Source organism: Adelges cooleyi, unplaced genomic scaffold (assembly GCF_023614345.1).
Source record: "Adelges cooleyi isolate 19-005CV unplaced genomic scaffold, UGA_ACOO_1.1 ACOO_flye_CR_arks_rails_tigmint_CR_PRNA_8, whole genome shotgun sequence".
Taxonomy (NCBI): domain Eukaryota; kingdom Metazoa; phylum Arthropoda; class Insecta; order Hemiptera; family Adelgidae; genus Adelges; species Adelges cooleyi.
This window is the reverse complement of record NW_026096513.1, coordinates 2,805,384-2,823,869: the sequence shown is the minus strand read 5'-3', so window position 1 is coordinate 2,823,869 and position 18,486 is coordinate 2,805,384. Positions and strand designations below refer to the sequence as shown.

General features: G+C 27.8%; 1 protein-coding gene across 3 annotated transcripts; it reads left to right on the top strand.

Annotated features, from left to right (window-relative positions):
• The first annotated feature begins 292 nt into the window (after positions 1 to 292).
• LOC126845645 (epidermal growth factor receptor substrate 15-like 1) lies at positions 293 to 12,592 on the top strand. 3 transcript variants are annotated; one of them, XM_050584430.1, is made up of 20 exons: positions 293 to 600; positions 864 to 908; positions 1,689 to 1,778; positions 1,883 to 2,026; positions 2,344 to 2,505; positions 2,579 to 2,689; positions 2,752 to 2,925; positions 3,070 to 3,260; positions 3,328 to 3,493; positions 5,706 to 5,861; positions 6,276 to 6,365; positions 6,618 to 6,680; positions 8,171 to 8,368; positions 8,458 to 8,628; positions 8,693 to 8,768; positions 9,970 to 10,013; positions 10,092 to 10,143; positions 10,382 to 10,434; positions 10,507 to 10,752; positions 11,381 to 11,489. In XM_050584430.1, the coding sequence occupies exons 1-20, from the start codon at positions 574 to 576 to the stop codon at positions 11,384 to 11,386; spliced, it is 2,265 nt and encodes a 754-aa protein (XP_050440387.1). In that variant the 5' UTR covers positions 293 to 573; the 3' UTR covers positions 11,387 to 11,489. The 3 variants fall into 3 exon arrangements, with proteins under 3 accessions (XP_050440387.1, XP_050440384.1, XP_050440385.1); XM_050584427.1 differs by having other exon boundaries at positions 294 to 600; positions 11,483 to 12,592; XM_050584428.1 differs by lacking the exon at positions 6,618 to 6,680 and having other exon boundaries at positions 295 to 600; positions 11,483 to 12,592.
• The last annotated feature ends 5,894 nt before the right edge of the window (positions 12,593 to 18,486 follow it).

Sequence of the window (18,486 nt, the reverse complement as noted above, 5' to 3'; positions counted from 1 at the left end):
TTTTTCGCAAATGTAAGAAGAATCAGAAAAATTTAGTTAAAAAGGAATAAGAAAAAAAACAATAATACTCATGAACCGAACTTAAAGTTATAATTTTAGAACACTGAAACTGAAAACATTAAATTTTTTTAAGGCGTAATAATACATATTATGATTTAAATTCGTTTTAAAGTCAGGAAGGAGTGTGTTTTGGCGCGCGTATTTAGTGTTGTGTTTTTTGCGACACTGTTATCGATCGTCATTTATATGTCTGTACATCTATATGTATGTATGAAGGCATGAAGCTGTCACTCGCTTTGATAAAAATCCAAAAAAAATCAATTTAATTTTTGCTCTGTTTTATTATTAAACACGACTTGTTATTTTGACTGATATAATATTAGTGTTTTCGTATACAATTGTAACTAGTAACTATTCACTGATTTGTGTTCAAGCCAAATAGTTTTGTTGCTAATTTAATGTTACTCGAACGTTCATTTACAATTAAGTGATTTTTAAAAAAAATTGTTATCAAACAATCGTTTTAACTAAATACTGCATAGAGGCAATATCGGCGCGAAAAAGACGTCCAGGATGGCTACTTTGCCTTCCCCAAAAGAAGTAAGATCATGTATTTTATTTTTCATCATACCATGAAAATACAAAACGTATTAGAATATTATGCTGCTACTCAATCGAGTAGTTATCAGATATTGGCTATAATTATATATTTACTACTTGACTCCACCCAAAAATCAATTTTAAAAGTATTGCCATATTTCTTAGTTTTGTGTCTAAAACTGTTAAATTTAAATGTAAACAATAATCATGTAAATTGTATTATGAAAAATCAATTCTAAACATGTATTTGAATATTTGTTTAGGTAGCTGGAACACACTTTCCCATTTATGAAGCTCTTTATACATTGGTAAGTTAGTTTTCTATAATAATTCATTAATATTTTTTTTAAAGATGATCTATCGTCACATTTTAATTTATTTTTCCACAAGTAAGATTTATATATTGTGTAATTTTTTTTTTTTTTTGCAAAAAATTAGTGTTCATAATTTTTTTTTATAAGTATTTTTAGTTTTGAATTTCATTAAAATAAAAATGATAAAACATAAAAACACTTTTATCTATATGATGTTAAGCTAGCAATGCATATCTATGAGTGTGACAATATCCTCTTTAAACCTGATGTCCCCATTCATTCATTTGATTATAACGTAAGTAGAAATATAATATAAGGATGACCATACAATACAGATTTCCATACAAGGTCATTTAGGAATCATAATTATTGTTATATTTATGTCAATTCTAAATATATTCATATAACAGCTTAAAATGTATATTAGTTTCTGTATATTATTAGGTTTCTAATAAAATTACCTTTAATCCTTGCATTAGATATTTCAACCATGAAATGTGTGAACATTGGTCAGATCGTAGTTTTAGATATTTTAATAGTCAATTTTTTATTATTCCTAAAATCATATAAAACTTATTTTCAAATAAAAACACATTTAAACATTTTTTATAATTATAAAAGTAATATATTTTTTTATTAATTTGTAATTCATGGGTTTAACTGCCAAAAATTTAATTATAGACTTATTATGTACTTTATATTTTAAATTAAAGAATTTTAATTATTTTTACTGATTTTTATGAATATTAATTAAGTCTTGTAAAATATGTTTAGGTTGACCCCACAAATAAAGGGAATGTTGGTGCAATGGATGCTGCAAATTTCTTAAAAAAATCTGGCCTATCTCAAGTCGTACTTAGCCAGGTATGTTTAATTGTTTAGTGTAGGTACTATTGTTATTATTATTCAGTATACACACTTCAAAAAATTATATTGATAAATGTTTTATTTTTGCTTAACTTTTATAGATATGGGATTTGTCTGACCCGGCAGCAAATGGTTTTCTAACTAAACCTGGATTTTTTGTAGCCCTTAAATTAATAGCGTTAGCACAAGCTGGACAAAACATATCTTTAATGAATATTACACACCAAATTCCGCCACCAAATTTGGTATTATATTTATAATATTTATATATATATACATATATATATAACATTTACTGCCCTGCTAAGCAAAAGTGCTGTGACTCAAAAAAATAGTAAAGAGTATTACAAAAACTATGTATAATTGGTGTTTGACTTAGTTTAATGGGATTATTATAATGTATGAATATATATAATATATGGGATAAATATAATAATTTTTTTTTAGTTACAGTAAATTTGCTTAGCAGGGAAGTGTATTATATATATATATATATAAAATAAAAATGTCTTTTGAAATGAAGTTATAATTTGTTATTGTTTGTTCGTATCTGTTTGTTTAGGGTGAAGTATCTAAATTAGTTGCTAGCAAAATCGTAGCACCATGCTCAGCAACAGCATCCAGCAATATGAATGACTGGGCCATGAAGCCATCTGAGAGAATGAACTATGACAAATTGTTTGAATCGTTAAGGCCTGTTAATGGAACAGTAGCTGGAGATAAAGTAATTTTTTTAGTTTTATAACTAAACTATTGTAACAATTACAATTGTTGAATTTGTGATTTTAATATTTTAGGTTAAAGGGTTGCTTATTGATTCCAAACTGTCGGTGGATACCTTAGGTAAAATTTGGGATTTAGCAGATATGGACAAAGATGGAAAGTTAGATCAACACGAATTTGCTGTTGTAAGTTAAAATTATTATACTTAATTTTATTTTATCTAAAACATAAATATCATTTTTTTTAGGCAATGCATTTAGTTTATAAAGCCTTAGAGAAGTATGCTATTCCAAGTGTTTTACCTGGTGAACTCTTGCCTCCAGCAAAAAGAAAAACGTCTCTTTTAGCAAGTTCACCTGTACCAATACTACCAGTAATTCCATCTGGCACCCACACAAATTTAGTTAAACAACCTCCTGTGGTATGTTTTATTAATTACATATTTTTTATAAATGTTTGAAATGAATGCTTTTTATTAACTCTGGTTTCTTTTAAAGAATTTCTCAATATTTAAAAAAAAAAACTTGCTTATAATGTATTACTGATTTTTGTATTTATATTTTAGAGACCAATTACTCCATCAGTTGGAATTGTTACCTCAGCTGCAACATGGGTTGTTACTGCAGACGATAAATCACGATATGAAACCATGTTTTTGGAGTCTGATGTAGACATGGACGGATTTGTTTCTGGGCCTGAGATCAAAGATAGATTTTTAAAAACTGGCATTCATCAGTCTATATTGGCACATATATGGTAATAATAATTAAAAACATTTTTGTTATTTATGTAATAAATTATCATAATATAAATGTCTTTTAAGGAGTCTTTGTGACATTAACCAACAAGGCAAATTAGATTTAGAACAGTTCTGTTTAGCCATGTGGTTTGTTGAACGTAAGCTTAAAGGAATTGATCCGCCAACTGTACTTACATCTGAAATGGTGCCTCCGAGTAACAAACATACTGCACAGAATGTGACCGTACCAGTAAGATAATGCATATACTCTTATTTTACATAAATATTAAAAAATTAATAATAGGTTAAATACTTCAATATCTTATATTTTTTGTGCTGACTTATATCTATTAATACATTAATAGGACGCCTCTTTATCAAAAAACATTCTAAAACCTAACCATATAAACATCCCTATAATTGGGATTGATGCATATAAATATACATCTTCTTGGATACTCAATTTAAACTTTTTAATTATTTTAATGTGTACTATTCCAGCTAAATAGTCAACTTGCCAGCATCTGAATAAAAAAAAAAATTATGTTTAGACAACTTATAATTTTGTTTTATATTCCAAAACTGCTATATTTTCACTTACGTAAATATTGTTTCATCTTCATCAGTTACATTTTCAATAATAAGTCTATTTAATACATCAATATGAATGCGTTCATATTTTGTGTTTGGTAATAATGAAAGTATAGTCTTACCATTAGATTTCCATTCATAAGGAGCATCTGAATTTAAGTTTCTATTTATTAACAAATTTATAACCAAAAATCATTTAAATAATAAAATGGGTAATTTAATTTAAAAAAATAAATAATAGATTTCCAACCCAGGACATGTAATATTCAGTTGTTGATCTATATATGTAACAATTAGAGTTTGTTCAACTTTTGGTGCAATTTCTGGAATTATCTGTGATGAAGAATATATGCCTGCAGAGTTGTTGACCATTTCTATTACATTCCCTCTAGGATCTAACATTTCAAATATTTCATTGTTGTTGCATTGAATCTAAGTTATAAATTATTTATGTTTAATAACAGATATCACTATTAATTATTACGTGTATATTACCCTACAATGTCCTATCATTATTTTTGTTGGTATATTTTTTATTCGGTTATCTGAACTATACAAATCATTTAAAAGACTACTGTGGCATGGTATTCCCATATCAAAAGCATTCATTAAGTTCTCTATGTCGTCCTCGTTATCATTTTTTTGAAAACCTATTTTATACAAATAATATAATTTTTATAATAATAATAATTATTAATATTTGCAACATTCTGTTTTATTTAATTTAAAAAATAAAAGGCAATATGTAGTTACTTGAAGAAACCATAGATATAAAACAGTAACCAAATTTAGATTGTTTGCCCATTACATCACATTTACTACATGTAGTCCATTCTGTCCATTGAGTCCAAGCTTTCACTCTCAAATCATCTAATATGTCACTGTCATCCATTATGGCTACAGGCGACGTATTATTTACCTATGCAATTAAATAGAATAATATTTATTTTATAAATTTTATTGGTATTATTATTGTCACTTGAATGATTGGTTCGGTGGTGTCGTTCAACATTTCAACAAAATATGGTCCAGCTTCGGTATTAGAAAATTTGCATTGATACATGCCACTTTTAGAATCTTCCATATTAATTATAGTTAATGATAGGTCTAATGATGAAATTTTGAAATAATCATTGTCTTCTAATAAGCTTACATTGCTCGTTTCTTCTAGCTTTGAGTAATACCATACATTTTTGTCTAAGAGGTCCCTGGGTGAAATACAAAGTGGACATTCTAACCTAATGATAAAAAACTATAAGAAAGTAGTTACATTTATTTTCAATAAAACAAAATGAATTACTGTATAGAAAAACTTTTAAACGCTGTTACAACTTTTGCTTGGAAAATATTATTTTTGTTTATGTATTTTACTTGTTCTTCCAAACATTTGTAATATAAATTCCAGAGCTCTTTATTTTTTTGTAATTTTATAGCATCTTGACCGGGATAGTCTAAATATGAGCCAGGTTTATCTCCTATTTGAGAGAGTCCTCGTGATTGTTTCCAATTTGCTACCAGTATATTTTTAGCTTCTTTTTTAACATCATTCAATTTTGATTTCAAACTAACCAGGTGTACGTCTTCAAAAAATACCACTATTATAACTACACAAATTATTATTAAAAATGACATTATTATATATTTATTTTAAACATACCATTTTCATAAATAATCTCAGTCTCTTAGGATACAATTTTATGTTAAAAGTAAAATATATTTTTATGTATATAATATCTAAAGTATACTCCAAAGAAATGTGAACTTAATTGGCATTTAAAATAGCAAACAGGTTTATTGTGTAATATTTTATTAGTAAATTATTTAGTATTTTTTTTTATTTATTTCCAATGTTTTATTACTAACAATTGAAGGGTCTGGAAAATTCTTCTTTGTATTCAAACCCTGAATTAAATATGATTCAAAAAGATATTGATGAGTTAGTCAAAGAAAGGCTGATACTAGAAACTGAGATTACGCAAAAAGAAGCTGATTTGAAAATACGTACTGGTGAAGTAAAAAGTTTACAGGTAATTTATGTTAAAAAATTATTATTTAAATTTTTTATTTAATTTAACCTTAAACAATGTAATACATAAAAATTTGATAACTCTATTTTTACTGATATTGATGTGTTACCGAATATACATGAATGAAACGAAAAATTGTTTTGTTTCCTATGTAAATTTGGTAGTTCTCAACCCTGATTTTTTTTGTTACAATAATTTAATCTAAGTATTTATTTTTCCCTAAATTTTTAACAGATCAACGCTTGAAATGATTTTTTATTTTATTTTAGTATTTTTTTAAGTTACACTGGTACTAGCTAGTTTTTAGTAAAAAATGTGGAGTAATAATCATACAACTGAGATTTTTGTATTTTGTTATCTATTAGGCAACTTAACAGCGTATTAATTTATACTTTACATTTAATTTAATTATAGGGTGAACTTGATACATTGTCTGCAACTCTTAAACAGCTGGAAAATCAAAAGGGAGAAGCACAAAAGAGACTTAATGATCTCAGGAATCAGGTAAATGGATAGAAATATGAACAGTCATGAAATATGATAGACATAATGGATAGAAATATCAACAGTCATGTAGTAAACAACTGTTGTTTTTAATGATTTGTTCTTGTTTTGATTAATTAATTTTTTGTTATTATATATATATATTTTTTTTTTTTGCATACTAGAAGAGTAACATGGTTTTATTATCCACCGCTTATTAATTATTATTTACTTTTTCCCTCTAACCTGCATGTGCATATTTCACCATTTTAGACTGCATTGGTAGAAAATCAAATTAGCAACATCAATCAGGAATTAAAGGCTGAACAAGTCCAGGTATTTTATCTAAATTCTCCTATAGTACATTTTTTAAATACTTGCCTATTTGTCTGTTTAAAACCTAAATTTTTTAAATAATACAAATATATTCTAAACGCACAAAGTGCAAAAAATAATTAGGGTGTCGGTAAAATATATAGTAATAGTTAAGTATATAGTAAAATTGATATCCCGTTATGCTGTCATTTTATTTCTAAAGATAACAATTCGAGACGATGTGAAATAACCTGTATATTTTAACCATGGATAACAATATAATTTATTTTGTACAGTTCTTTAATAGTAACATTATAGGCTATTGCTCCAAATAGTCTCTTTCATCACATATTTAATTATTGTTTTCTTCTTTAATTCTTTGCAGCCTATGTTGAATACCAAGTTCTTTGATTTATGCCACAAATTTGGCTAAAAGTAAACTTAATCATGATTTCGGCCTATTTTTTAATTTTTTATTTAATAATGGTGGAGGAAAGGTCAGGCTGATTTTTTCTCATGATAAGGGAGGCAGGCCTCACCTAGATTATTTGTCTTTTATGAGCTGTCAAGCAATATCTTATTAAATAAAAATAAATTTGCTTGAAGATGCGTGACTCAAAAAATAAAAAATAAGTACATTACTTGTTTGACAAAACAAAACTATAATTTACCTTTTTATGAATAATATTAAATATAATCTTTTTGTTATTATATTAGGCGTAATTCGAGCAGAATGTTTAAGGTGACAAATTTTTTTTTTTTACGGGTGGTGCTAGTTTTTGTGGGATTAAGCCCTTCAGGCCTCCCTAACTGAACTTTCATACACAATATACGATTTTGAACTTAATTTATTTCAATTTTAACTGACCGGCAGAATTGCTTGATGAATTGAAAAAAAAATTATTTTTTCGCCATACTTAAAAAATGTACTTTTTGCTTTTTTACATAAAAAATAATGGCTATGCGAAAAACTTTATATTTACTAAATTTATAGGAAATAGTTCTACAAATTTTATCCTATCACTTTTATGCTATTTCTTATAGATTTTTAAATAAATGCAAAAAACTACAAACTACCCTATTTTGCTCAACTTCATCCCCTATGCGGCACGTGAAGGGGTTACTTAATCTAACCCAAATTTTCACAGAATAATTTTTTTATATCATAGAAAAAAATGAGGGGGTTACAGAAACATAATTAAAAAAAGTAAGGTTTTTTTTTAACCACCCTAATATATATATATAGATTGAAAGTCCAACCAAAAACCATTCTGTAAACATCACCATTTTGACCTACTAATATATACACGAATAATACCTATTAATAATATAAGTAACTAAATAAAAGACTATTATGCTCATGTGTTTAGTAAGTTATTTAATTTACACTTATCAACATTTTTTGTTTTTACAATAATAGAATTGATTTTTATTCATTTTTAAACATTATTATATTTAATTAAGGTAGACATGTATTAACTAATTTAAAAACTATTGTTAAATGTGTGTAGGTTGACAACCTTCGAAAACAAGCTGATGAACAAGAAATCATATTAAAAAATCAAGAAGCTGAACTTTCTTCTAAAAAACAAGAACTCGAAGAACTTAAAACACAAGAGCATAAACTTGAAAAAGACCAATCAGATATGAGTTTTAAGTTAGAAGAATTGAATAAAATGTTGCAAAACTCACAACTACAAATTAGTCAGGTAAATAATTTAATAATCATTTGATTTTGTAGTTAATTTTTAATTGAAATCAAATGTTTAATTATTATTATTATTGTTTTAATTTTTAGGTAAAAAATAAAGTAAATCAATTAGAGGAAAATAAACATCAAATGGAAAATATGATCGAATCTACAGAAAAAGCATTAGCTGATGGAAATATTTATGGAATACCAGATTCTTTGATGACTTTAAATTTAGAGTTCAGAGATGTTGAATGCAGTAAACTGCTTGGAAAATTGGTGTGTTTCTTTAGTTTATTTTTACATGTTTTAAAATTGTTTTATATTTTTTTTGTATTTGTAGGTTGATAACAAAAGTTCATTTGAAAATGTTAACGGATTTGGTTTGGCGAATGAATCAAGTAACTCTTTCAAAACTGGTAAAATCCTTATTTAAAAGATATAATATAACTATTTATTAAAACAAAACACTTACAAGAACATATCTAAGAAAGAAGTTTCTCATGTTGTTGATATAAATAACAAAACAAACCTAATACTTATTTGTCTTCTACTAGCCTATAACCTTGAAGACCACACTGGCAAACAAAGCTTGTTCCACTTCTCTCTATCTAGAGCTAACTCCCTCCAATCTAATCTAGATCTCTTCTCCTTACTTAATTTCTAATCTGATCTTCCCATCTTGAACGTGGGCGCCGTAATAATCTTTTTCCTTAAAAATCAATACAATGTACAAACTTTATTCCTCCACGAGTGTCCTGCCCATTGTGGTTATTTTTTTTCTTGTACAATGTTTGGTTTGAGGTACGTTTGTTCAAATTCTTTTTTTTGACCCTCCACTGACCTATATTTAAATTGATACTGGTCCAACGATTCTTCTAAAAAATGCTCTATCAAAGATTAGCAACTTATGATCGTCTTTAGTTTTATGTAAATTCGAAGCCTCACAGCTACCACTAGATCATCTACATTAGTAGCGAGAACACCAGTTTTTTCGACCCCTAAATGAACTTCCTATTTGTTCTATTCGGCTATATCTAATGACCTTGTCCATTGTCACATTAAACAAAATAGGTGACAAAGCGTCCCCCTGTCTTAACCCTGAGGTTACTAAAGCTCTGTTTGATATAAAATTACTAATCTTTACTTTGATCTCAATGTTCAAAGTACTGGCCTTTAATAGATTTATTGACTATTTTGGTTAAACCATTTATTATAAATATTAAAGATTGCCCATCGAGACAAATTTCAGTTCTGGAAGTCGTCATGGGACAGGAGCTACTAGTATCGGTTTCAATGAAAATGAAATGATTTTTAAAATTATTTCAGTAGGAAAAAAATTGAATCGCAAATCAAAAAGATCTCACAATAAACTTAATATTCTATTATTTTTAAAATTCTATTAACATTTTAAGATTTTATAACCACTAAAAATAGGCTACTACTAGCCTACTTCATAATGTTACTAAGATTTTAAATTCTGCAAAAATAAATTTCCTCGACCGAACCTCATATTAAATAGAATATATAGTGTTATTATATTTTATATTCCCAAAAATCATTAATGTTTACTTAAGTGGTAATTGGTAATTAAAAACAATGTTTTTTTTTGTTTTGTAGATTTCTTTGCGAACAATGATGCTTTTTCCACAAGTAGTAAATTGGTAAATAAAAAAAAAACCATACAAATATATTTTTCATATTCTTTTTTTATATTTTTTATAACTTGGTTATTTATTTAGGATTCTCTTTCAAATGATCCATTTGCTTCGTTAGATGATTCAAGAGCTAGAAGTGAGTTTTAAAAAAAAAATATTACTATTTAATTTATAATACTAATTTATAATTATGTTTTTTTTTTTTTTTAATGAAAAGTATGATTTGTATTAAAATACTTTTTAATTATATTCTTACAAGTATGCTTCATAATTCTATAGTTGGTTTTGTGTTCCTTAATTGTATCAAACAATTTAAAGAGTTTCATCATCTGTATATTTTATTATAAAAAAATGATAATTTATTATTGTTATAGGTCAAAGTACTGATCCATTTGGTGGTGATTCAAACACATCAAAATTGACTGATGTAAGTAAAACTAAATAGTAATAAAACAAACAAATAAAAGAAATGATTAAAAATGTGTCTGAAATATTACAGAAACATGAAGATAAAGATGCATTTGGTTGTGATCCATTTGCAATATTACATGCTCCCACCAGACCTAATTCAGCTCCTCCTCCACAACGACCAGAAAGCCCAACACCAGCTTTACCACCCAAGAAAGGTAAACAGCCTCCACCGAGACCGGCACCACCTAGACCAGCACCTTATCATGCGCCAACATCTCATACCAATTCTTCAGCTAATTCAGAGTTTGCAGACTTTTCAAATTTTAATAGCAAGGTAATGTTTTTTCGAAATATTCTATTAATGTTTTATCATGAAATTTATTATTGAATGAAATATTTTATTGAGGCTAATTGACATTAACAATTAATTGTTAGGTACATTTGTAAGTTAATCTAGTAATATACTCACAGTAGAGTAATAAAAAAAAAAGTATGATAGTAATATCATAAGCTCATTATCTTCTTAAATAAATAAATAAATATATAATATAATATTGTGGACAATATTTGAGAGAAATTCTCGAGTGTATGGTTTAAAATCAGGTTATCTATTGTAAACATTATATTTCTTCCAATTATAATACTTATGGCCAGTTTGAGTCTTTGTATAAATTGTATATGATGAGTGAGGACTAGAATACTGTAAAATCAAACATTAAATCCCCCTACATTTAATTTTTTTTTTTTATTCAGCAGTAATTATCAGTATTTAATATTAAATTTAAATTAATAAAAAAATCAACATTTTCCCAAATAACATATTTGTTCAACTATTCTCATAATTGATTTAACATTTGGATATGAATTGTAGTCAGTTGTACATTTTATAATTATTATGTTTATGAAGTACATTTTACTAATATGGTGTTTCCTTTTTTTTTTCTTTTCCTTTTTTTTTATAGAAGTAGACATCATTTTCTTCTTGATTTCTTTTTAATTTTGTATTATTTGTTTTATTTTTGTTTTGTTTATTTTATTTTTATTTTTTGGCCCCCTCCTTTTAGTTTTCACAGAATAATAAAATGGATTCCAAATTACAATCACAATCAAACAGTTTTGAATTTACTGAAGATCCCTTCAAGGACTACAGGTATGAAGATCCATTTAAAATAGATCCATTTTCGGATACTGGCTTTGATACTGATCCTTTTGGTGATGGAGCCTTTTCATCGGATGACTGCCAAAGAACACACATTAACGACGAACAACTCGCTTGGGAAGCACAAAAAAAATTTAGAATTGAAGAAGAGAAAGCCCGTTTAGAACAAGAGAAAGCAGACTTTGAACTGGCATTAAGACTAAGTAAAACGACTTCAGACAACAGGTCGAAAATTGTATTATAGCTAAAATAGAATTGTGAAATGCCACTACCAAAAATTATATTTTGTATTATTAATATGTGTTAATTTATTATTTGCTAGATACTTGTTTAGGTAATTTGTACCAATTTTATCTTTATTATTTTTTTTTTATGTAAGATATCTAACAAAGTCCATCAATTTATCTTCTATTATTTTGTAACCTTTTTGTTTTTTTATCACAATTGTTTTATCCACAATGTAGGTATTTGTGTACGCCTTTATTATACATAATTTTTGTAACAGTATGTCAGATATATAATATTATACAGGGTGGGCATAAATATTACTATGCCTACAGATTTAGTCATTTCTTTCGAAACCAGAAGAAGCAATATGTAATTAACTTTGCTCATTTTAATTGTGATCCATACCATATTTTTAATGGTTGAAATGAGCGTTAAAATAATTAGCATTATGTTCAGTACATCAACTATTTTAACTTCTGAATGTTATTTTGGATGAATTAAACGTAATAAAACATAATGTATAAGTATTTAAGTTATGACATGGTTTTGAGTTTTTGCTTTTTAAGTACTTAAGGTCGAGCACATTGTTTATTTGTACATTATAATTATTTTGGTGTTAATGAATTGTTAGCCATCATTTAAAAAATGTAATTGTTGATAAAGGCAACCTATATGTTCAGTAAGTTTCCATATAGATAACAGCGAGATATTGTGTGAAAAAATATTACAAATATTTAATTATAATTATTATATATTATATAGTTAACTGTTTACAATATAACAATAATTATCAGTATTTTCTTTTCTTTTAATCCTATCATAAAATGTTACCAACATTTTTGTTTGCCATATTATTTGTATCACTAGTAATTTATGTTTACAAGTAATTTTATATTAATAGTTTTGTTTCATACTCGCATAATAAAACATAATATATTGATTAGTCTTGAGTAGAGTTATGGAATATTTTATATGATAAAAAAATAACTTTTATTTTATTTTTATGAATGTAAAAAAATTTCCTTTTTAGGAATTGATTTTTTGATTATTTTGTTAAATCGTTGATTTCTATCTCATTTATAGCTATAATTTCATTTTGTTGATTAACAAATAGCTTAACATCTAAATGTTATTTTTGATAGACTATGTATGGAGGGCGTCACAGTAACATTTTTGTAATTGCCCCATTTCCAAAAATTACTTTTTTATACAATACTTTGCAGTTGTTTGTTAGATTATTAGTAAAATACCTGTTACAAAAATAAAAAAGAACAACTGGGTTTACCTTATTTTTTTCTTTTAATATACAAACGTTTTTTGTTTAGTTAAAATCCACTTAACAAGTAAAACAATTTGAAATATCTCTTTAAAGGGGAACATACATATAAGTTATTCTTATTAATTTGTGTAGTAAGCAATATGATTGCTCTTACTTAACCAGGCGGTATTCTTGAAAATACTGTACGCGATTTTAACAACTGTGACGTGCTTTTCAATTATAAATTCATTATAAAAGTATAAATACATTATTCGAACAAATTCAAGTGTTAACATGTTAACATATTTACACTTGCATAAATCGTCCCTAAATTTAATTTCCTACTTATCTATATATCTTTCTTCCAATTTTGAAATCTTTTGAATTATGTTTAAAAAAAAAGTTGTAACTACTTTGGCGAAAATTTGTTTCCCCTTGCATATTCTGTTATTATCTTGTTCTATGTACATTAGATTTAAGACATAGCTAATGACATGATATCTATATACTCACGGTTATTTTAGGACATTTTTAGCATCGTGACAATATTTATTGTGGATATGCGTAATACTATTTTTCTGCATTCCTTCGTTGATTAATGTGTATCAAATCTACTAATAAAATTATGATATAATTATAATATCTGTTTTTTTTTATTCATCTGCTTTTTAAATAAAATTATTCATAATGCATATAATATTGGTATCGTATTGAACAAATCGTTATAAAATCTAATTTTGATTAAAAAAAAAAATGTTAAAATTAGTAGTACGCGATTCGTGATTTTGATGACACTCGGACGTAACTTGTTTAAGTAAGTTTAAGAATATATTATAGTTTACTAAATATTTAGTTATAAATAGTAACAAAAATATATAACGACGCTTAAGATAATATGCCAATCGAAACTAGACGTGATCACTTGATGTGTCGTTTCAGCATTTTTCGTTATTAGACAACTCTGTCTGCTGTTGCCTGATTAAAATGTCCAGTTTTAAGTTTTTCTTGAAAACTCTGGATTTTCCTCAAGATTTTAGTCAGACGTGTGCCGTTCGTATCTTTGGGCCTCGTGTCGTTGTCGGATTCTAAATCGGCCACGAAACAAGCCGAAGACATCGGGTCGTTAGTTGTTTGTTGTACTCTTATGCGATCAGCCGCATTGTACATGTTCACGGCTTCCTCTACTTTGGCTTTTAAGCTACTCAAATTGTCCTCGGTTTCCAACAAAACGGGGACGAGATGAGCGTCCCTAGTTCTTACGTATTTCTCGTAGAGCATACTGTATTTTTTCGACTGACTTAAACATTCGGCGTTCATGGCGATCATGGTTTGCTTGAGCTCTTGCATGCGCTTCGAAAGCGACGTGTAGTATTGTACGGTCTTTTCTTTGTTGTAAGGATTCCGCATTGGATTCAACGCTTTCTGTTTGCGTTTCAGGTGTTTCTTAAAAGGTCCCATCACTTTCTGATAGCTGTCCATGAACCGAGTGGCGCAGCTGCACGAATTCTTGGGGTGGGCGCAATCGTAAGTGATGGGATCATCGCCGTCGCTTTGTGTTACGGCCCAAGGGTTCTTACTTTCGGGTTCGTCGTACGTCTCACTGTCCTGGACAGTTGGTCCTTCTTGAGATTTACCCGAACACCACGTTTGGGCATCAGTAAATTCTTGCGAAGAGCAAGTCCAACTGTTTTTCTTCTGGTTAAGTTCTGTGAAAAAATTGTTACTCGAACATGTCAAATTTGACAATTCGTCGGCGGGTTGCTTAGGGAATTGCTTTATCATGGACATGGTCTTTTGAATGGAAAGCCCTAAGTGATGGTTCTTTCCAGAAGATCCCTAAGCTACGAACGGTATAGCGTTAAACACGCTTTTCGCTTCCTTATGTTCGCCATCTTTAGAAGAGCTGGACGGCTTGAAGTCCTTTCCCTTACTTTTAATCTGGTCCTGAGGCTTGTAAATCCTTCGCGTTGACGCTATTTTTTCTAGTTTATTACTGCAATCCGTATAAACGAGTAAACTGTTACTCATGATTATTTAATTATAAAAACCAGTAAAATTAAAATGTTTAGTTTAAAAAAAAATGTGATTTCACCGCGTAATAAAACAAATAGTCAATAACGTCAATAATATTGTTTATAGTTTGTAAATATAACCGCCAGAACAAAACAATTTGTTTTTATTTTAACCAGATATATATATTAATATAATATTATGATTTGTGATGTCCATAATATGACATTGTATGAAAATACACTTGTTATTCTATGACAAGTGTAGTGCTACTATCTGCTAATAATACATTATACAATATATATTAACAGAACATTATATACAAATATATATTAGTTTTTGATATTATAATTAAATTTTGTTTAAAAAAAACTTGATTATTCTAACTTAAGAGTACTTAGTCTGCAAGAGTTTTATCAAATATCAGTACAGTAATTCCTGAAATGATGTCATTTGTCTGATTAATTAATACGGTAAAAAATGTTAATCTTGAGTAGATTTAATACATATTTTTTGCGTTGCCTTTAACACTCGTGGAACAACTTATAAACGCACTTGAGGATAGTTTAATATATAATTTAACCTCGACGCCCCCTGATAGTTTTCTAAATACAATAAAAATAAGACAAAAAAATTCGAAAATATTAATTTTAAATCGATGCATAATTTTTTTTTACCCCTTAGTTTGAGCTGAAGTTTTGATGCTTTTATAGCTTAAAGTCTGTCAAAAGTTCAGCTTAAACTAAGGAGTAGAAAAAAAATTATGCATTGATTTGTGCACAAGTGTTTTATGTGTTAAAAAAATATGGATTAGCATTGTTATTGTATAAGGAACATGTTTTTATGAAATACTGGTCAATTTTTATCTCTTACGTAGATAGGTACTATAAAATCAGTAACGCTTTCGAACGTACACAATTAATTTTAAATATAAAGATATAAACCAAAGAAATAGACATCTAACTAAATAACTTTTTCTCGTGCATGGCTACATAATATACAGTAAATAGCACAGAGGCTATAAAGTAAATCTCTCCGACTAAAAAGATATTCGGTGGAGTCATGCGTACCGTGTCGACCTGCATAAATGTATCAACAACGTCATTTATTACATGTTTTTTTTTTTGTAACAAAAAAGCGGACATTAGGAGATTTTAAAAATAAACTTAAAATGTTTTAAACATTGCAAACACATTTCTTTATTTTGTATATTGATTATTGGTATAATGGTATACCGTATACTTATACATACTGAGTTCTAGGAAATATTTTGCACAAGTTAACGACATTTTAGTGTTGAAACCTATAGTATGAATCAACAACAGGAGTGTATCCATATTTGTTCTACCTGCTCATCGACTATATTTCTTACTAAATAAATAATTGAGTAAGGTATATATGATAATTTGTAATGTTATGCCACGCTCCCATCCTCGGGAGGGAAAACCCATACATGAGCTATTCAAATTATTAGTACCTAGCTAAATATTATGGCAACTACGGTTATTTTGATTTCTAACATCCACTCCCCAGTCTCCAAATAAGCACAACTTGTGCGATATGACTCAGAACTTCACAATAATCGTTCAAACAGAATCTATTAAGTGTGAATATAATTATGTAAATAAAAAACGGTTTCGCAAAATAAATAGCCTTGTAATTAAAAACTACTTTCAAAACAGCCTCGATGAAAAACATATTACAAATTACAACAATAATAAACATATAACATGTAGGTACTATTATTATGGTGACGGAGGTAATATTAGAAGGACTAAAACGAATTTTTAAAACTAGGAAATATAATATAATATAGTTATTATAGGGCGGGTTGCATAAACCACAGAATAGATCAAAGCAGAAGGGTCACTTAAATGTAAACAAAAAAGTGATGACCTTGTTTCAAATGTGCTATAATCATAAAATAAATTGTATCTATATACAACTAAAAATAATATTTAGATAAAATGTATTATGGTTATAGCATATTTAGAAGATGACCCCCGCGTTTTTGTGTGATAAGTATCTATATCGTGTTAGTTTTTATCAGTGGTCCACCCTTTGCATAAACGTCCAATGGCGACTTACAGAACGTTTAACACGCACTAACGTTATTATTGAATACCCGACTAGTACAAGAATAATAACGTTATAGTTACAAGAAAACTGAAAAGGTGCTAGACGCAAGGTTTTCAGTTTCTATATAATCGATAACACGTACATTATCGAAATGGGTTTAAAAGTCTTGTTTTGACATTATGCAAAAATGTATTGGTCGCTAAACTGACCTCCGTCTGACCTGTCTGTCATTTATTTTGGACGTGCCATATCATTAAGTTAGTTGTGTTTTTTCAAAGTTTAAAAAAAGATGAATAACCTAAAGGTTTCTGACCCTTTGACGGACTGGGGAAAGCTGAAAGTACAAGAAAATGTAACATACTAATAATATATTCTATTGATTATTAATTTCTAATTGTTAAGGTTACCTACCTATAGTACCTGTATAGGTAGTGTGTTAATAACTTTTATTACATTAATCGAAACGAAGAAATTTGAGCTTGTCAAAAATGTAACTTTTTTTAATAATATTGTGTATAATATAATTGAGAATCAATCCTTAAGCGTTGACGAGTGATAAATTATGTTTATAAAGGTAATTTATTGTATTAATTTTGGTTCCTCATAAACTAAATAATTTTCTCTCTCGCGCACGGTTCTTTGTGTTGATGTTTTTGGCATAGTAAATTTTGATTCTAAGTACCACCTTATGATCATAGACATTAAATTAGTGAGAATTGTGTGTATTTTATTAATTAAAACACGAAAGTGTGTGTGTGTGTGTAATTTAGTAAAATTAACATTCATTTGAATATAAATATATTAATGGAATTTAAATGATTATACTTTAAGCGGCCCTTGTGATAAGCTTTATATGGAATAAACTTTTTAACATATTCCCTAATTAAACCAGACTATTTTAAAAAAAAAATTTCGAACTCGAAGCCCATTCGAACTTTAAAATAACCAAAATGCGTCGGTTAGTAAAACACGTCTCAGTCAAAACACTTTTCTGAGGAACTGTGAGTGTTTAGCGAAAAAGTACATTTATACAAAATTAAAGATCAAGACTTTATCTAAGTTTTCACATAGGCGATTTTCGATAAAACTTTTAGAAACTGAATAATCATAATATGTTGAACTTACGCATTTTTGGAAGCTTATAACTTTTCTAAAAAATGTTTTATCAAAAATCGCCCTTGTAAAATCTTAATCTATATTTTTTTATCGGTGTACTTTTACGCTAAACCCGCTCAGTTCCTCAGAATGGATCTTGACTAAAGGCATGTTTAACGTGCCGAAAAAATGGTAGGACTCTTTTTAGAGAACGTTATACTTTTTAGCAATTTTTTAGC